The 20266-nt window shown below is 40.8% G+C and overlaps 1 protein-coding gene and 1 pseudogene across 3 annotated transcripts; one reads left to right on the top strand and one right to left on the bottom strand.

The window, feature by feature from the left end:
* Nucleotides 1-39: 39 nt before the first annotated feature.
* LOC144643986 (cytochrome P450 4A14-like) lies at nucleotides 40-10380 on the bottom strand (annotated as a pseudogene). The gene is made up of 5 exons (XR_013569006.1): nucleotides 10037-10380; nucleotides 5238-5480; nucleotides 3318-3611; nucleotides 1032-1536; nucleotides 40-627 (listed from the first exon to the last, which is right to left on the bottom strand). The product of XR_013569006.1 is annotated as a cytochrome P450 4A14-like (transcript).
* Nucleotides 10381-10508: 128 nt separating this feature from the next.
* Nucleotides 10509-20218, top strand: LOC144643985 (uncharacterized). Of its 2 annotated transcripts, none has more exons than XR_013569005.1 (6): nucleotides 10509-10908; nucleotides 14341-14579; nucleotides 15014-15289; nucleotides 16165-16296; nucleotides 16696-17163; nucleotides 18700-19069. XR_013569005.1 is itself a non-coding variant. In XM_078503386.1 (6 exons), the coding sequence occupies exons 1-6, from the start codon at nucleotides 10659-10661 to the stop codon at nucleotides 19912-19914; spliced, it is 1500 nt and encodes a 499-aa protein (XP_078359512.1). In that variant the 5' UTR covers nucleotides 10509-10658; the 3' UTR covers nucleotides 19915-20218. The 2 variants fall into 2 exon arrangements, 1 of the variants encoding a protein (XP_078359512.1); XM_078503386.1 differs by lacking the exon at nucleotides 18700-19069 and adding an exon at nucleotides 19685-20218 and having other exon boundaries at nucleotides 16696-17068.
* Nucleotides 20219-20266: the final 48 nt, after the last annotated feature.

The raw sequence follows: 20266 nt of genomic DNA, 5'->3' as shown, positions 1-20266 counted from the left end.
GACACTTTTTTTTTCTTAAAGCCAGTCTTAAATCATAGTGGTTATTAAAGAGACAAGTGCTCTTCTTGACTGAGAAACAACAGTTCTTAGAAACTTGCCAGCCTCTAGTTAAACACACTGCCCTCCTCAACGGCTCTAAAGGAAGCTTTCTCCATCATGCAATAACTGGCCGCAGGTTTCTCCTCCCCCCCCCCCCCAGAGGATCAATAGCTTCATTTTTGATTTTTGTCCGTGACTGTCTTAGTTTTAACTCGAGCATTAATCCAGTTAACTCCCCCAGCTACGGAAAGTCGGAGCATTTTTAACAAAATTTTAAGATAGGCCAAAAAAAAAAAAAAAAATAGTGACTGTATGTTGCAAGTGACACGCAATGCAAAGTCAAGCAGTTAGTTTATAGTTAATTTGCAAGTTTTCTTATCCTCAACCGTAAAGGCGGATCTGGCTTCACTGTCAATTTAGCAACTGGCGTCACAATGAATCCAGGAATCTCTTCAAACGCAAACTGTTGTACGAGAGTGGATAACACAGCTTTCATCTCCACCATGGCAAACTTATTTCCTATACACGAGCGAGGACCAGCAGAAAACGGCACAAAGGCATAAGGATGGACCGCTGGGTGAGTGTCATCTGCAGAAAGAGAAACAAGTTTCATTTATTCCCTTTTCCTATCATGGACGCCTGGGACTACTTCTCCTGAATGGGATGCCTGTCTATGGCAAGTTTTTTTACACCTAGATTTTTGTTAGGATGTCCCAACAATTCCTTGCTGTACCCATTTAATATACACCTGGGTGGAGAGAGGCACTGCGAGGGTAAAATGCCCAAGGACACAATGCATTGGCCAGGGCTTGATCCCGGACTTGCTCAATCCGCAGTCCAGTGTGACAACCATTATGCCACCCCGCACCTCCCACCCTGTTGTTCATGTACCCTTATTCAAATCAGTTTCAGATTGAGATCTCCCTTCCTCTCAAGATTGGCATGCCAGATAAAAGATGCAAATGCCACCTTACAATGTACTTAGAGCTTACCATTTTCGTCAAATCTCTGTGGATCAAAAGCATGTGGATCCTTCCAGAACTTTGGGGAATTGTGTACAACGCCAATACCTAGAGCCACAGTAGCTCCCTTGGGAATGTCGTACCCACCAATCACATCATCTTCTTTTACAGTACGTGACACTATAGTAGCTGGAGGGTGAAGCCGAAGGGACTCCTTAATCACATTTCCAAGAAATTTTAACTCTGCCAGTTTCGTCCATGTCATTTTTGACGAGTCCTTCAAAACTAGCCGAATTTCTTCTCGGATCTGTTCAGCTATGTTTGGGTGTCTTGCAAGTTCGTACAGAGTCCACATCATGGAAACACTGGTAGTTTCGTGACCAGCTAACATAAAAGTAAATACTTGGGCTCTGAGAAGTTCATCGTCCATGGCTGCACCTGTTTCTTCATCATGTTGGTCCATCAGCAAGCCTAGCAAGTCCCTTTTAGAAGAGACAATTCCTTCTTCCTTTCTTTTACGTCTTTCTTTAATAATCTTTGGAAGAAAAATTTATATTATTACATGTACTATATAATATAGTCTTGAGATCTCTGCAGTCAGAAGATGACTGTTTTTGTGTAATTGTCAGCTGTATGGAATTACTCCTTGCCCTTCTCCCTGGCCAGGTATTAAGCACGAGGATGCGGGAATCCCGGAGGTGACAACAATGAGAGGTTTTTAACTGTACTAAGGACCAAGGTTTATGTGGAGAAAAAAAAATGCTCCTGGTAGGTGCTGGGTCATCCTCCACACCAAGCCACCCCAGAAAAGAGAGAGGGGGGGGGGGGCAGGGGGAGTCTGAACCTCCCACCTCCCATACCTTTTACTCCCGCTTCCCGTACCTTTTACTCCCGCCTCCCGCCCCTTTCCCTAGCTGTTCTCTCCTGTGTGTTCCATGTCCATTCGAAAAAAAAAAAGTTACGAAATTCACTCGTTTTCTCCCAGTTCCCCCACCTTAAGATCCCGCTTCCCCCCTTTTTCCTCCCCTTCCCCCCCTTTTCTCCCGGGCTCCCCCCCCTGTCCCCCTCCACTTTTAAATAACACTGAACTGTTAGGAGGCAGGGAAACACTGGGTACAGTGTCACCCACCATAAGTCAAGTCTGTGTTTGAGCTTAAGCCTTATAATAAATGTAGTCACACCACTCAGTGCCCACTAAAAATCCATAACAGGAACCAGCTACAACCTGTAGGATAATTTGCCACTCCCCTTGCATGGGAACCTAGTCTATCGCTATTCCCAGGTAGAAAGTACATGATGTATGGCAATATGTGAGAAAGCAGGGACCCCAGCTTGAACTGCAAAGCCAGATTGTGTGGCTCCAGAAAATATCCATATGTACCCACCCCATAGAAAGTCATTAGAAATTCCAACTGGGTGGGAGGTCTCAAAAAGCCAAATGTCTTAAAGGAAAGTATGAAGCTAGTTAACCTGAAATTTCCAGGGGGTGCATGGGCAGGTTCGAACCAAAAAGCCTTCCATAGGCAGTGCTGGAAATAATTTTTCTTACTTAATAGGACATGTGTCATTCCAAACTTTTATTTTGAACGGACATATTAGAAAATTGGTCGGACATCAATTCGCATTTTAAATCAAACATTAATTTTCAGAGTCACGTAAGTTCTCGACATCATGTCCGAACATATTCAAATAGCCGGACATTTGGCATATTTGATCGACATGTCCAATGACGACAGTAATTTCCACACTGATAGGGGAGGTATGGATATTTTCTGGAACACATTTAAATGCACTACTGTAACGCCTGACTCAGGATCAAGCAGTCCAGGTTTGAACCCTGGCCGGGGGCACTGTGTTCTGTTCTTGGGCAAGACACTTTACTCTCATAGTGCCTCTCTCCACCCAGGTGTATAAATGGCTACCGGTGACATAATGCTGGGAGGGTACCCTGTGATGGACTAGCATCCCATTCATACCGGGATAAGCCCTGAAAGTATGAGCCCCATGGCTCGAGGCTTCCCCAGCTTTACTCCTCGTACTGTAACCTTTGAGTCACAACATGTTTTTTGATGTACTTTTAGCGATTAACGGATAGTGATAGTGATAACAATAATAAAAAAAAAAAAAAAAAAAAAAAAAAAAAAAAAATATATAATGGAATAAATTAAAAAAAAATTAAGGAAACGAAAAAAAAGAAAAAAAAAAATTATAAAAGAAAAAAAAAAAGTTAAAAATCCCAACTGGCAATAAAGTAAATGGTTTTAACCCATGAGTAGCATAAAATTATGAAACAGAATTTGTTATGAAATTATTCACCTTCAGAACAGTTCCATCTGTTATTTCAAGAGCTTTTCTTGCCTTTTTATTCTCTGCCAATGGAAGGTATTCATACAATGGAATGTAATTCTTTCTCAGCAGTCGACCAAAGGATATGCCTTTGATAACGGCAGAAAATGCACTTGAAATTTCACTTTCTCCTGAGAGCACTGTGTTGAAGTCATAACTAAAAGCGCATCTCCCAATGACGTCTAATGTCACATGATTCAAGTCTGTGTCGACAGGTACTTCCAAGACATCTTCAGTTGAACTGGTTAATTGTTCTGTCCAGAGCTGTACATATTTAAATAACAAACAAAAAAATAATATCCAGCTCTGCGTTTTATGCTTCTTGTGAAGCAACCATCAGGCAACTGCCAAAAATAACTTGATGGGTCTGTTGTCAGCATGGCTGTTCTGGTAACAAAGTGCATGTACACTTAAGTTAACAGGGGGATGTGGGTTCAAATCCCACTTGGGCACATTAAAGTTTTTCTTCCAAAATCTGCTGATTTAAGAAGTTAAGCCCAGATGGGTAAATTAACATTAAATTTTTGACATGTGAAGGAGTTTTCTCTTTGCTCCACATACATAAAACTTATAATATCACAACTTTTATGTACTCGCACATTAATAACTTAAATACACAAATTACACTTACCCTATATCAGAAACAGGATCGCTCCACCTTCCCTCCACGAGTTTAGTTTAAAGTTTGTTTTTAAAGTGTGCGTGTTGGATTTGCAAAAAAAAAAAGAAAGGCATTAATTTAAGGAAAAAAAATTTTGGCCCCGCCGAGCAGGATTCCAACCCACATCCCCCTAATTACTAGTTGGGTGTGATCACCACTACGCTATGACACCAGGACAACCATGCCGGCTACATGGCTAATTTAGATAGTGAATGGGAATTACATTGTTCTCCCAGGCTAGTGTCTTCTCCAACTAGATGACACTAGATCAACAGGAATGATAATTTACAGGCGGACGTGGAGAGTAGAGAAAATAATTCGTTAGAGAAGATGATTTCTCCTGAGCCAAAAGTGCATCTTTGCCTTAATTGAGATAACCTGCGATCAGGCGTTATTTTTCTCGCGGCGGAGGGGTCAACGGAAAAATGAACGCCTGATACAATTACTTGTCGAGTCGTCTGTAAAAAGTCCAGAATCTGGACTTTTTTCTGATTGGTCAGGAAACAAAAGGCAACATTAGAACTCTATCCTGATTGGCTAATTGAGTTCAAGTCTAATTTCCGGTCCAAAAATATCGCGCGTAGATGATTGTTGTCATGGCGGGTGTTGAGCGGAATGAAGCGAGTTCTTCTAGCTCTTAGAAAATCTCTCGAGAGTTTTGTTCACAAAACATTTAAAGACGAACAAAAGGAGTGTATTCGACGAATAGTTTGTGAAAGAAAAGATGTTTGGTGGTGCTTCCGACGGGATTCGGCAAGAGCGATCTACCACCAATGGTGTCGAAGAGTATTACATCACACGGCCACCAAAGATGCCAGACGATCGTGCCAGTGACGAAAACTACGGCCTTGAAATGTCTGACCTGAGCCTTACACAAAATCAGCCTTTGCAGAAAACAAATTTTAAAAACCATCCGAACAGCTCGTTCAAAAAGGGTAATTCAAACACATGTTTGTGAGAGTATAAAAAATATAATTTGAAGGCGCTAATCACGCTTATCTGATGGCATCGCCGACATTCTCGACGACGTTGACAGATATTCTAATTAGGGGGCGGCAGACGACTTGACAAGTAATTGTATCAGGCTTTCCTTTTTTCGCCTTCCCTCAGCCGCGAAAAAAAGAAAGCCTGATCGCAGGTTATAATTGAGAAGGATCACAAGGTTTCACAGCCCAAGCCCCAGTCAACTGTATCACTAGGCTATATGTACCCATTTATTTGTAGCTCACCTTCACAAGATTGTTTGAAACATCCTTAAAATCGTCAACCATCCCAGTCAAGTTATTGTAATTAAATGCAGGATTGATCATTTTACGTTGGCGAGCATGTTTTTTTTCCATTGGAGGAGAATAAACCATCACCAATACTGGGTAAAATGACTTTCACTAAATCAGAGCGAGCATAGTTCTGGGATTTTGTTACAGTCACATGTTTGATCAGATCTGGATCTGACAAAAAGACTCTTGTTCCTCCTAATTAAAGAAAAGAAAAAATCACATCTTAAGTAAATGAAAATGTAAACTTGTATAACTGGTACTTCTAATCAGGAAAATATCTACTTAAAAGACTCTTGATGGTAAGCATAATTTATGTGTAGTTTGATAACATACCGGTACTACAAAAACTGAACGTTTGTGTTTGATTGTGCATATGTGCGCTGGAGATTATGGATGAAATGAACAAGTTTTTCACAGCCAATCAGATTTGGCCTTGTTTTTGGTGGGCTTCCAGTCTAGCCCAGAGGTCTCAATTCATGGTGCTGACTAAAAGGTTCACAGCCTTTAGGAACGAGATTGACCTGACCCCAGGGGGCAGACTTGCATGCTCATAAATGAATGATTTTTAAGCAATGATGTTGGCACTGGTTAATATGCCATGAGGGGGCTGCATGGTTGTGTTGCGTGCAATCACCTGATCTATAGAACCAAATTGGACTGGGAACTAACTACAGGAATAAATGTTACATGAACATGCAGAGATCAAGTTTAACTTAACAATTAATGGCTGCAAAGAACACAATAAAGCAAAATACTCCTGGGAAGTCAGTTGATAAAGATTAAATTAAACAAAGTAAAAAGGAAATAGAAAAAATACCATATATTGGATTCAGTTAAGTACATCTCTACATTTTTTCAATAAATGGTACCAGTGTAAACAATTATGAGACAGCACTATACCTTGCTTCCCCACGAGGAGTAATATGGTATATCAAATACCGTAAGGAATGACACGCTACAAGATTATGCAGCTTTTGTTGAACAATCATTCAACACAGAGGTTGTCAGCTGCTTTTATTAACGTAAATAATTTTGACAAATTTCCTGAAAATGAAGACCCTCTTGGGAAACCGGTCAGTGTAAAACGCAGACTGCGGACTGCGGACTGCAGACTGCAGACTGCAGACTGGGGGTAAAATGCAGACTGCAGACTGCAGACCGGTAGTATCGAAAACGAAGACCCCGAAAACGAAGACCTAAGACCTAAGACCCATACGAAAACTAAGACCCATACGAAAACTAAGACCCATACGAAAACTAAGACCCATACGAAAACTAAGACCCATACGAAAACTAAGACCCGTACGAAAACTAAGACCCGTACGAAAACTAAGACCCGTACGAAAACTAAGACCCGTACGAAAACTAAGACCCATACGAAACGAAGACCCGGCCAAAACCAGCGTTACCAAGAGTTGCGTGACATTAATAATAATAACAGAATAATATTGAAGCAGACTGAGCGTACTGAGAACGTACTACTGAAATCGAAAATCAACGAGCGCTTTCCATTTACATGGAATTTTCGGTGAGAATTTTTCGACAAATGGAACGCTACAGTTATTTCAACACGTAAACGGAATGAAAAGATGCTGTTCCTTTTCAAAATTCCATTCTGATAGCACTGCGGGAGCCTAGGTCACACATGACTTGCCAAGGTTTTTAATCTTTTGGTCGGGGAAATGAGACAAGTACAAATATCGAGTGACATTTGTACTCGTTTTGCGCGATGTTTGTACTCTACGAATCAGTGTTGGATAAGAATAACATTGAAGCAGACGAGTACTGAGAACGTATCGATCAAGTTTCATTGAAATCCTACAAATATTTGTCTTTAATTTTGAAGTGAGTACGCCTCGTTACGCGCTACATGAGTAAAATTAAAACATCTTGGCCTACACATAAGAAGCACTAACAAAACCTTTATTTACTAAATTTAGAAAAAAATCTATCATTCATTATCATTGAAACTGAAACAAACAACTCTAAGTAAAACTAGATAACCTCGCAAACTGACGAGATCTATACACAATCAGTAGCCCTGTTTGGCAAATATACGACACTACACTGTCGCAATGACTTGTGCAGATCCCAACTGCACAGTACAGTTCAAACAGATGTGTTCAGTTTGTATTCTTACTGGCTGATCCATCCCTTTAATTAATGACATTGCGGTTTCGATCCAAAAAACTGCGAAGAAAATGAAATGTACTCGTTCAATGTCAAATCATATACATGACAGTTCGAGACATTTCGAAACGAATAACGATGGCACACGTTCATGTAAACAACAATATCGACAATGTAAAGGACACTAAAGGTGATGTAAAGCGAGAAATAATAAAGCGATGTAAAGCGAGAAATAATAATAATCGGGTAGCGAAGTTTATTGAAGCAAGTATTGTGCGCGTTAATATAAGATTTCGATACGGTGCATTACTGTTGGAGACTTTGGCTGTCTCTTCTGTGACGCAGCAACCGTTTTCGATCAGGTTTTAGTTTTCGATCAAGTCTAGATTTTTGATCAGTAGTACGTTCTCAGTACGCTCAGTCTGCTTCAATATTATTCTGTCATTATTATTAATGTCACGCAACTCTGGGTAACGCTGGTTTTGGCCGGGTCTTCGTTTTCGTATATACGGGTCTTCGTTTTGTATGGGTCTTAGTTTTCGTATGGGTCTTAGTTTTCGTACGGGTCTTAGTTTTCGTATGGGTCTTAGTTTTCGTATGGGTCTTAGTTTTCGTACGGGTCTTAGTTTTCGTATGGGTCTTAGTTTTCGTATGGGTCTTAGTTTTCGTATGGGTCTTAGTTTTCGTATGGGTCTTAGTTTTCGTATGGGTCTTAGTTTTCGTATGGGTCTTAGTTTTCGTATGGGTCTTAGTTTTCGTATGGGTCTTAGTTTTCGTACGGGTCTTAGTTTTCGTATGGGTCTTAGTTTTCGTATGGGTCTTAGGTCTTAGGTCTTCGTTTTCGGGGTCTTCGTTTTCGATACTACCACTGCAGACCAGGGGTAAAATGCAGACTCAGGGTAAAGTAACGAAATATGAGTCACAAAGCCATTTTTCCCCGCCGGCTCCAAATTTGGAAGGAATGAACATCAGACAACGTTTCGCACGAGCGATCACGAAAATGAACTGGTGATAAATGTGATATAAAATAGATTTTATGCCGACACAAATTTCATCAAATTTAACTGTGACACTTAAACTTCAGTTTACAACCATCTACGTTTGTAAACCGGATGAAACTGAACGTTTACAGCGATCATATTATACCGCGGCCACAGCTCTTTCAATGTTTCAAGTGTTTTCAACTGGCACATAATAAACCCTTCCGCAGTTAAGTTATAAAAAAGGCTTTGCCTCGCCAACCATCGTAATAAAAAAACCATAAAAATAAAAGGTACAAAGCTTTTATGTTTAGCGAGCGGTACAAATGATGTGACGTATGTAGTTCGTGCGCGTATAAAATTAATTTTTCCGAAAGGGCACAGGCTAAAAGGGCTGTAAACAGGACCTGAACAATCGATGAAAATCGATGATCGGAAAATCAATCGATCAATCGATGACAATCGATTAATTACTGTTGATTGGCATCGATTGGCATCGGCCAATCGATGATCAATCGATAATCACACTTAGGTGGTCGCGAACTTCATCGATTGCCATCGATTGGCATTAAAGCTGCACACAATCAATCCGAAGCATGAAGTAAATACTTACATACGTTGTTTTGTTAAAAAATAATAAAGCTCCGATCCTTTCCATTAAGATGAGGATTACATCATAAGCTTTAATGTTTCTGTTTTTCACTTGAGTTTCCTACTGTTTGCTAGTGCTAGAATTCCAAAGACACTTCGTTGTTCGTGACCGAGTCAAAATGGCGGACGTGACGGGCGAAACTCATCCCCAGACTCCCACTGTTGTCTCGTTTTCGTTCCGACGTACGGAAGACGTATTTTTGAGTTCTCTCTGCTACTGTTTGATTTTAAATATTTCGGACGAGCGAGAAGGTGTTTATGACATCGAAGGCGGTCGTTTAGTGGACTACAAAAATGATCGATTGAATTGGTAATCGATGATATTGGTAATCGATGAAAATCGATGTTAGTTAATTGATCGATTGTCATCGATTATCGATGAAATTGATAATCGATGACAATCGATAATCACAAAAACTTTAGCGATCGATTGTTCATCGATTATCAATATCAATCGATTAATTGATATCGATTGTTATTGATTGCCATCGATTATCGATTTCATCGATTGTTCAGGTCCTGTGTAAACCATTCAGTTTCATCCGGTTAACAGATGCAGAAGACTTGAAATTAAAGGTTAAGTCTCACAAGTCTGTAGAAATTAAAAGTAAAATTTGAACACATTTGTGTCGGCATAAATTTTTTTTTTTATATCGCCAGTTCATTCACGTGTTCGCTCATGCGAAACGTTGTCTGACGTGACGTAGATCGCATTTTGTTACTTTACCCTCGGTCTGCATTTTACCCCTGGTCTGCAGTCTGCAGTCTGCATTTTACCCTCAGTCTGCATTTTACCCCCGGTCTGCAGTCTGCAGTCTGCAGTCCGCAGTCTGCGTTTTACACTGACCGCTTGGGAAACGTCATCGCTAATCTGCATGCATTGCGTGTCGTTATTTTTGAACAGGTACACAAAAGCTAACTGAATGAAGGAAATGACCGATACGAGTGTAGTGGACTGTGTTCAAACAACTGTTGAAATATTAAACTTACCAAAACCACGATTGTAACGTAAGATTGGTCCGTGCTTTTCACTCCACTCCTGAAGCAGTTTCTGATGGTTTTTTACACGGAGTAAAGTCCACGCATGGCCAATAAGAGGAAGAGAACCGTCGGCTTTAGGAATCTTTCGCAACGCTGTAAATTCGTCTTTAAGGATTTCGTACGACAGCCATAGAAAAAGAAGAACTGCTAGAATATAAATGACCATTTTTGAGAACTGTGAGCTATCCAAAGGTCAGAATCTTATACGAGACTGATTTCTGCAAAGTCACGCACATCTGAGCCTCTGTATGAAAGCGAGGTTTGGGCATTAGAGAAGATGCGGGGTGGGGGTGGGGAAGGGATGCCGTGAATTAGGGAAATAAAATACCTTCCATTGAAACTCAGCCCATTTTGACGTAAAGTACTTTTCATTTGAAATTCTGATACTTAGGAGGAAATATTGCATCGAAAAACATATTTTCGTAATTCAAACCGGCACAGCTATACCGACCCACCTGACCCAGCCTTGAACCTAATCTCCACGCCGAGTCCATCCCTTCGCCAGTTGATTTTGCTTCATTAACGACATTAACGTGACAGGCTGTGCACCCCGGTGTGCACGGGGTTCATTATGGACGTTTTCTCCAGTGCTTATTTCATTTTCTTGTCGTTGTTGGCATCAGTCATTCTTTGGCTTGTGTATAAACTCATAGAAGAGAAGTTGTCCCCTCTGCAGAAGATTCCTGTCCCGCCTGGTGCATGGCCTTTGGTCGGCCATCTTTTCACTTTCCTTCGCGTTGATATGCTGGAGCAGTTACGCTATTGGAGTGAGCAGTATGCACCGATTTTTATTTATCATCCCGGATATGGAATAGGAATTGGTGAGTAGAAGAGTTTTGTCTTCAAAAGAATATTTTTAAAACTAGCCTAGCTTCTATCATTGGTTACAGGGCCATTCCATTTTATATATTCACCCCCCCCCCCCCCACCCCTATAGATGAGATTTTCTGAAGGGGCTTTTTGAAGTCATTTCTGAGGGGGCAGCCCCGTCGGCGCTTTTGATGTGTCGAATATTTTTGAAGGGATTAGGGAAAAGTTGGCTTTTTTTCTGAAGGGAATTGATCTTTTTTTCTTTGGGCCTGATCACATAGAGAATTTCAGCCCCGGCTTCCTGAACCAATATTCTTAAAAAGACATTTGCGATAACATGAGGATAGTTTCATCCCAGGCGGAATTACTTCCCAGGCTGAAACTTCCAGCCTGGTTTTTGAAACTGAGCTGAAAATCTCAGCCCGCGCAAATGGGCTGAAAAACCTCATGTCAACGCGTTTTCAATTTCACCCCGGGCTGAAATGAGTTTACGGATGCTCAGTGGTGATTTTCAAGGAAAGAAAATTGCGGCCACGATAATTATTCAGTTTTAAAAGTGTTAATTCAGCCCAGGCTGAAATTTGCCATGCAATATATAGCAACAAAATTCCAGTCCAGGCTGAAATTCGCCATGTAATCAGGCCCTGTAGGGGGTAAATTTTAACTTACCTCAAAATGGAATGGCCCACAGAAGGTCGGTCATAGGCAGGGGATTTGACAACATTTTTCTGTCCGTATTGTGGACATTAAAAATAAATTCCATGTCAAAATGCTATAATTTAGTTTGTTAAAGGTTTGTCGCTGACTGTGTTTTGATGTTATTTTTCAAAAAATAAACTTGGAAGGTTGAAGAGCAAACTGTCAATTATTTATAAAAACATGTTAATCAAAAAGTTTTTACATTAACATAGATCTCAGAGAATTCACAGAAACCTGGCTGCCAGCAACCTTAACTTGAGGTGGCTTAACCTCAACCATGGTATGGGGACCTTGCCCAGGCACTGGGCTATCTGCTGGTGTCCAGCTGGCGGGTAGCCGTCAAAAGCTGGGGGGAGGGGAGGGTGTCACTTTTGACTGCTGGGCCTAGCTTGGTTCCGGCCCCTTTGAGGAATTTTGTGTGAACTTGGAATGCACCTGTGTAGTCTGTGAATATTTTGAATGACACCGGTGCAGGCTTCCCTGTGTAGAAGGCACCCGGCTGGTGTTGCAGCTGCCAGCTGGGCTCCTGAGGTGACAACCTTCTAGCCTGGGGGGAGGGCTGGGGACTTCTACTAGCCCCAGGCTGTTTTGGGCCTTGGGCGCCAGGTTCTTGGAAAATCGAACAGATATATATTTATTTAACTTAAAATTAATGTTTACAATTAAAGAACAATTGAGTACCTTTTGTTGACATATCTGGTACACTCATAAATTGAAATCTCTCAAAAGTAATTATTTGTTAACTGCTTTTCCAAAATTAAATTAATTACCTTCACTCACTCACTCACTCACTCACTCAATCCTCTTCGTGCCCTTGGGCACATAAGGCCGTTACCAGATTCCGCCACTGCTGCCTGTTCTTTGTATTCTTTCTCAGCTCTCCCCAGCTGAGTCTGCTTTTCCGCATCTCTTTTTCAACTGTCCGCCGCCAGGTCTCTTTTGGTCGTCCCCTTGCTCTTTTCCCAGATGGAGTCCAGTGCAGAGCAACTCTGGGAATTGATGATGGATCCATCCTGAGGACGTCTCCGATCCAGCGCCACGTTCTCTTCTTCACCTCGGAGCTGATGCTGTTCGTTGAGGTTGCCCGGCGTAGCTCGGCGTTTGAAATGATGTTAGGCCAGAAGATGTTCAGAATGTGGCGTAGACATCGATTTTGGAATGTGTCAAGTTTGTGGCAAATGGCTTTTGTGGCCTTCCATGACTCACACCCATACAGCAACGTGGTAAGAACGTTTAATAACTCTTGAAGAAGCGGAGTTTAGTCTTTAGGGTGATCTTCTTGCTTTTCCAGATGTTCTTGAGGGAGGCAAATGCTTGCCCTGCCTTGGAGAGTCTTTCCCTAATCTCTGGCTCTGAGTCTCCATCAGTGGTCATCTTGGAGTCAAGGTACGTAAACTCGTTGACTTCTTCAACTATCTTCCCATGCAGGGTGATCGGCGCATCTGAGCGATAGTTCATTCTCATGTGTTTTGTTTTCTTGCAGGGGCTGATCTTAAGACCAAGCACAGCAGCTGTAGATGCCAGACCTTCGGTCATGGCCTGCATGTCTGTGTGGCGATGGGCTAAGAGGCAGATGTCGTCTGCAAAATCAAGGTCGCTGAGCACATCAGAGAGAGTCCATCGAATGCCTCTTTGATCTTGTGTAGTGTTCTTCATGACCCAGTCAATACAGAGAGAACAGAAACGGAGACAGTATGCACCCCTGCTTTACGCCCGTTTGAAAAGTAAATGGCTCTGTCACCTGGTTTTCACAGATGACCTAGGCGTGGCAGTCGTGATACATACATACATACATACATACATACATACATACATACATACATACATACATACATACATACATACATACATACATACATACATACATACATACATACATATTTATTGACTTTCCCCCTAGAGGCTTTTCAAAGACAATGAAATAAATACAATAATAATTTAAAACTACTTAAAAACTCTAAGATGATATTCATACTTAAAATTAATTAACTAGGATTAAGAATCTATAAAATGTACGTAATGCTCAGCAAGATCATACTAGATGATGATACAGCATCCTGATGATATTTACTACCTTGGATGGCATTCCGTAGTGTCGAAGGATGCACCATAGCGTTTCCCTTTGGATGCTATCGAAGGCTTTTTCGCATAGACTGTGCTGTTCCATTCCTTCGCCTGCTCAAAGATCTGCCTGAGAGTAAAGATGTGGTCACTGCAGGATCTCCCTTTACGGAAGCCAGCTTGCTCTTTACGAATGTCCTTCTCCAGGGCAGCAGTCATGCGCCCTAGTATGATCTTGCTGAACACTTTGCTTGTGACGATGGTGTCTATACCTTGCCGATGGTGTGGTAGCTTGCGCGCCTTTAGGACCTCTGGAGCTATGCCAGCGGAGGCCTTGTGCTTTCGGCAAGTTCAACCATGCTGGATAGGTCTAGGGTGAAGGGCCACCCCGTAAAAGATAAATTGTTACAGAAACCAACACCAGAAATTACCTTCACAAGATAATAATTTTAAAAAATAACATCAAAACACAGTCAGCGACAAACCTTTAACAAACTATGTCATCCCTTGACTACAATTACACTGTTTTCAAATGCTATAATTTAACAAGTTTTATTTATATTTTTCATGGTTTCAGATTGACATGTTAATGTTTAATCTTCTTAAACAACAAAGAAATACAAATCAGACTGTCGGTAGTTTAAAATCATTTTAAGTAATACTCATACATTTGCTTTTTTTAGGTGGTTATGCAGTGTATCTAGCAGATCCTGAGTTAATCAGATATGTAGCAGTCAATGGGCACAAGTTTTACAGACCAGACTTTGTCAAAAGAAACATTCCAAGTATTGGCAATGGCTTGTTTGCTTCAAATGGCAAAGTCCATTCTCGTCAGAAAAGGATGATTGGCCCTGCATTTAGCACTAAGAACTTGAAGGAATTTTTGGGAATCTTTACAGAAAATGTTCAAAATCTTGTAAAGGTAATTAAATTAATTTTGAAAAAGCAGTTAACGAATAATTACTTTTGTGAGATTTTTCTTTATGAGTGTACCAGATTGTCAACAAAATGTGCGAAATTGTTCTTAATTTTAAACATTAATTTTAAGTTAAATAACCCTCCAAGCCTTTTTTTTTTCCTTAGTGGCCATTTGGCCACCGATTGGTCACCAGTGAAATATTTTAGTTCCTAAATTAAGCTCACTCTTTCAATCCTTCTTCTCGGTTTATATTTAGTTGCCAGCTCCAAAATGTTAGTTGCCATGGCGACTAAAATTGTCTTAACTTGGAGGGTTGCTCTTAAACTGTAGTCAATGAAATGTCCTAAATTTTTTACACATTATTACACAATTTGTTTTTTATTTCTAACTTCACACTTAAAATTTTTTAACTGTGCATAATATTTGTCAAAATGTAGGTGTGGTCAAACAAGCTACAGGATCCTGTCGCAGTTCATGCTGACTTAACACACCTTACCCTAGATGTTATTGGTCAATCTGCATTTGGTTACAACTTTAACACTGTGCTGGCAGGAGAGAGCAAAGTCTCTGAAGCAGTCGGTGCTGTCATGGGTGGAATGAGCGTTAGATATGTGATATGCAAGTCCTTGATTCCTTTTTTTGAGTTCCTGCCAATTGCTGAAAATAGAAGAATCAAGGAGGCTACAGAAATAGCTGACAACACAGTACTTGAAGTATGTATGATAATTATACATATGCATATGGATGATCCATTTTACGAGACACTCAAATGTAAGAGATAATTTACTTTACGGCAAAAAAATATAGCTGTAAATCTGGTAGAAAGCTAACAATTAATTAACTAACTCTAATACTGCATGAAAATTAGAAATCTTAGTTTAAGTGATTAGCTGTGAGATGAAAAAAAAAGTTTTGTATAGTTCTGACAATTGTTGAAAACTAGTATATTATAGTCAATATTAATAAATTGCTATATATTATTGAGAGAGGAAGTCACATCAGCTCTGCAGGCGCTCTATTCAGGTCGAATTGGAATTTGGAAATGTTGGTTTTTCAGGAGGGAGGAAAACTAGAGAACCCATAGAAAAACCCTCAGAGCAAGGACAACAACCAACAACATTAATGATGCCAGGTCTGGGAATCAAACCCAGGCCACACAGGTGGGAGTCAAGCACTCTCACCACTACACCATCCCTGTAAAGTCTGTCTCCGAGCCATGAGGCGCATACAGCCGGAGCTTATCCCGGTTTCCGTAGCATTATGCGACTAGGAGTATTAATTCTCCCCCCTGGATGGGATGCTAGTCCATCGCAGGAATTCCCCCCAGCATTAAATTCGCCGGTACCCATTTATACACCTGGGTGGAGAGAGGCACTGTGAGAGTAAAGTGTCTTGCCCAAGAACAGAACGCAGCGCCCCGGCCAGGCCTCGAACCCGGGCCGTTCGACTCGGAGTCGAGCGCGCTAACCATAAGCCATCCCTGCACCCCCTGTTATATAGCATAAGAGATAAAATGTTATGATTAATGTTACAAACAATTAAGTTCCGAGGTAATTAGGTAATTTGGAATTCATGGTTCTATTTAAAGGTAATCCAGGAGCGTCGTAAAGAGAGGAAGTCTGGGAATGTAAAACAAAAGAAAGATCTTCTTGATCTCCTGATGGACATGTATGATGAGGAAACAGACTCGAAAATGGATGATGAGGAATTAAGATCTCAGGTACTGTACTTCGTAAATAAACTTATCCTGGTTTCCGTAGAATGTAATGACAAAAAGGAATATTGCTACTCCCCCTAGATTGGATGCTATTCTATTTAACAATTAGACTACAGGCCCGAGTTTTCTATGAGCTTGAAGTCAACAACTGGAGGGAAGCCGATTCAACAACTGCTCAATTGTTATGGAAAATTTTTGTACTTTTAGGCCACTTGAAAATCAAGAAAAATCAGTTGAGCCTTTGAATAACAACATACATGCGAGTGTGTTCTGTTTGTGTTCTGGTGTAATGGTTTGTCTAGCCTGCGTGGCCAACTCCCCCTTCCTCCCCTTTCCACGCTTGCTACGCAGGCTATGGTTTGTCCAGTAAGCAAATGGCTTACACTACTGACTTTCTTTAAGGTGTTTACTTTCATGGTGGCTGGCCATGAGACCACCAGTGTAGCTCTGGCCTGGACTCTCTATGAATTGGCAAAGAATCCTCACATCCAGGCAAAGGTGAGAGCAGAAACAAACAAAGTGCTCTGTGATGACAATGATTTGACATGGAACAAGGTTGAAGAACTCAAGTACCTTGAAAATACAATCAAGGAATCTATGCGACTCCATCCCCCAGCTTACTTGACTGGCCGCACTCCAATCGCTGATGAAATTGTTGGGGGATATCTTATCCCTAAGGGGACAGATATTTTACTGCCCATCGATTCATTGCAGCGTGTTTCTCAACATTGGCCAAATCCTGAAGACTTTGATCCTGGAAGATTCGAGGAAAAAGGTATCACTTTCTGTTAATTTAGTTCTGAGCTAAATAAAGGAGGCTTGCGCAGCTTGTGATCGAAATCATGGACGGTAGGGCATAATATTTAACTAGTCATACGTGACTCGCAGGGCCTCGCGAAGCTCTGGGTTGGGGAGGGGGGGGGGGGGGTGTTATAAATAAGGAGTGGATTATTTGAAGTTGAACATTAATTGAATTGTACATATTCAATTTTCCACAGTAGGCAGAAAGATATATTTGTTAGAAATTTTATTTTAACGGGCATGGCCGCGACACCCTCGTTCCCAGGGTCTATTCCGCTTTAAAGATGGTGGCTTTTTCTGGTTCGTAAAGAGGTATAAAGCGTTGGGAAGCGCAGGCTATTTTCAAAATCATCGACAAATTATTGGATTGTCGCATTTTGGACATTTATTTGATGGCATAAAAAAAAAAGAAGAACGAACGGCAGGAGGATTCGAAGCCTCCGCCCGCGCGCCCCTGATGGCGATGAAAGGTTTATTGGCGTTGAGGGAGTATTATGTGGAAATCAATGTTATTTTAATCCGAAAAGAAAAACGATAAAAATGAAAGGCTCAGGATTCGAACCCACAAAAAAAAAAGAAAAAAAAAAGAAAAAAAAAACCCTAGCCGGATTCGAACCCCCGACCTCAGGTCCGAAGATCTGATTTCAAGTTCGACGCCTTACCATTAGGCCACCAGCGCGCGGCGGCCGTGTGACGTCATTTACGCCACACACCAAGCTCACAAATATATATATAATTAGTATAATTTGCAGAGGTAAATTCAATTCTGATTGGTCGAGAAGCTCGGACTATGTCGCAATATTCACCGCGCTAGGCGGTGAATATTGCATCTGAAGGTTTGGCTACTAAGCCATGCCACGTTTGCCATCCAGGCCAGTGAACATGGCGGCATTTGCTGAATGAAAATTTCTCTCATTTAAAAGAAATCCCTCCAAGTCCTGGATATTTGAAACATTGGGAATTTTTCAAAGTAACTACCAAGCCTTTTGGACCGAAAATACTTTCAAGAGATGGTTTTCAAGGCATTAGAATTGATCGTAAAGTGTAAACATGATGGTTTTGGAGATCGCACGGCGGCCATGTACTCAGTCAGATCAACTGTCAAAACATTATTTAGTTCTCTTCTCACCCTAGCTAGTAATTCCGAGAGGATTCACACAATTGCTCAGAAGTCACCAACGATTAAACAAAGGTACCAGATATATAACTTTTTCGTAGTGTTCGTTTTGTTCCGTTTTATTGCTAAAACTTTAGTGTAAATAACGGTTTCAATCGATGAATTAAACTGGTTTACACGTATGCAAGCGAGCACTTGTGTTTGTTGTTTTCGTGTTTTCTATTGTTATTTTGCAGTTGTTGATATTCACCTCTGAAAATTATACTAAAACAATTATTCACCTCAGGCTCAGTGATTATTGTTGAATAATCCCCTCGACTTCGTCTCGGGGATTATTCAACAATAATCACTTCGCCTTCGGCGAATAATTGTTAAATATATATGACCGTAAACTCCACACGAGATTTCATCCCGCCTGATCCCTTTGAGGGACAAAATTATACACCCCGCTACGCTCGGCCTTCGGCCTCGCTTCGCGAGGAATTAAGGTGAACTGAGGGGCTTTAAGAGGCTTTGTCACGGATTTTAATATATTTTTGAACAGCCGAAATATACTTGTTTGTGTCGTAGGAAACCTAAAAATAATGGTCTATATTTCTTAACAATGAAAATTTATATGAAAGCACTGAAACTGTTAACAAGCATCTTTGACTGCGGATGGCTAGAATGGAAATGGATTACTTGAAAAATTGAGGCTAAACTTTTCAAGTTGTTTTCGCGTAGTTTGATTTCTGTCTGCAAATTAGTTATATCTTACTTTAGCTGTTCAAAGACAATGTTTTTCATGGGTCGAGTTGCTTACTACTAATTTCAGAACAGTTAAGGCCAAAAAACAACGAAGTCCTTGTCACGGAGCTCCTTTAAGAGGGTCTCAATGGGGTTAACCGTTAGCCGTAAAACGGCCAAAAATTTAGCCGTTAGGCGTAAAAATTGAAAATTTTAACCGTTAGCCGTAAGATATGTTAACCGTAAAAAATCGGCCAGCAATATAAAAAACCAAACTAGTTCACTTATCGTCCCAGAATGGCTCTGAGACCTAAAAATGTTTTTCAATCATGGAAATTAATTTTTAACTTTTTAAAACAATGAAAATTAACTTTTAACTTCGGTTAACCGTTATGGAAATAAATTAACCGTTAGACGTAAAAAAGCCAAAAATTTAACCGTTAACCGTAAAAGCCACCACCCCATTGAGACCCTTCTTTAACGTTTGTAGAGGCAGTAGGAGAGCTGAGAAGGTGGCGAATATACACGTCGATACACATAAGTAATTTAAAGGGGAAAGCATTATCGTCCAGTTTCACTTGCTTTAGTCATGCTACCAAAAAGGCGCTGTTCTAAATCCTTGTGCCCGCAAAGTTCCACTAGATGAAAACAGGGCCTCGGGAATAGGGGGCCAGATGGGTCGGTGCTTCTCCACTTTTTGCGCTATGCCAACCTGTTAACTAATTTGATTTTGTCAAAATTTTATAGATGGCGGAACAAGTGTGCAGCCTTTCTCGTACTTTCCCTTTGGGGTTGGCTCGCGTACTTGTGTTGGCAACAAGTTTGCTATGATGGAGATGAAAGTGATGTTGGCGACTTTGTTGAAGACGTTCTCTTTCAGCGAGGCTCCCGGATGTACAGTTAAAGCGGTACCAGTGTTGACAACCCGCCCAATGGGACTTAAGCTGTTTATAAGGCTTGCAGGATCTGATAACTGAACAACTCTTACGTAGCTGCATAGACAGGCTTCATATAGTTACAGCTGGCACTTGTCAAAACAGACTCTCCGCCCAAAACATTCAAGTTTGGGCGGATGTCCACCAAAGATCCCACTTAAGTTCTTAAAAAGAAAAAACCTTCACGACTTCGTCGGTGTTGATGTACAGTAGCTCTTACATGTTACACAAAAAATTAGTAGCTTAAGTCTTATCTGCTCCTTACGTCGAGGATGGAAAGGTAAGGTCACTTCGCTTTCTGTAGCACAAATGAAACAAAACAAATTAAATTCCACATAACCTGTAACTTGACTTATTCATTACTAACATCACTTATAAAGAAAAAAAAATGCCA

This window comes from Oculina patagonica, chromosome 2, assembly GCF_052425735.1.
Source record: "Oculina patagonica isolate OP01 chromosome 2, crgOcupat, whole genome shotgun sequence".
Taxonomy (NCBI): Eukaryota; Metazoa; Cnidaria; class Anthozoa; order Scleractinia; family Oculinidae; genus Oculina; species Oculina patagonica.
Note: the sequence above shows the minus strand (reverse complement) of the source record. Positions and strands in the feature narration are given on the sequence as shown.

Excerpts from the sequence above, each read along its gene's own strand:
- LOC144643985 (XM_078503386.1), top strand. The coding sequence starts at position 10,659 with ATGGACGTTTTCTCCAGTGCTTATTTCATTTTCTTGTCGTTGTTGGCA. Across the intron at positions 10,909-14,340 it reads CGGATATGGAATAGGAATTG|GTGGTTATGCAGTGTATCTA; the intron begins GTGAGTAGAAGA and ends TGCTTTTTTTAG. Across the intron at positions 16,297-16,695 it reads ATGAGGAATTAAGATCTCAG|GTGTTTACTTTCATGGTGGC; the intron begins GTACTGTACTTC and ends ACTTTCTTTAAG.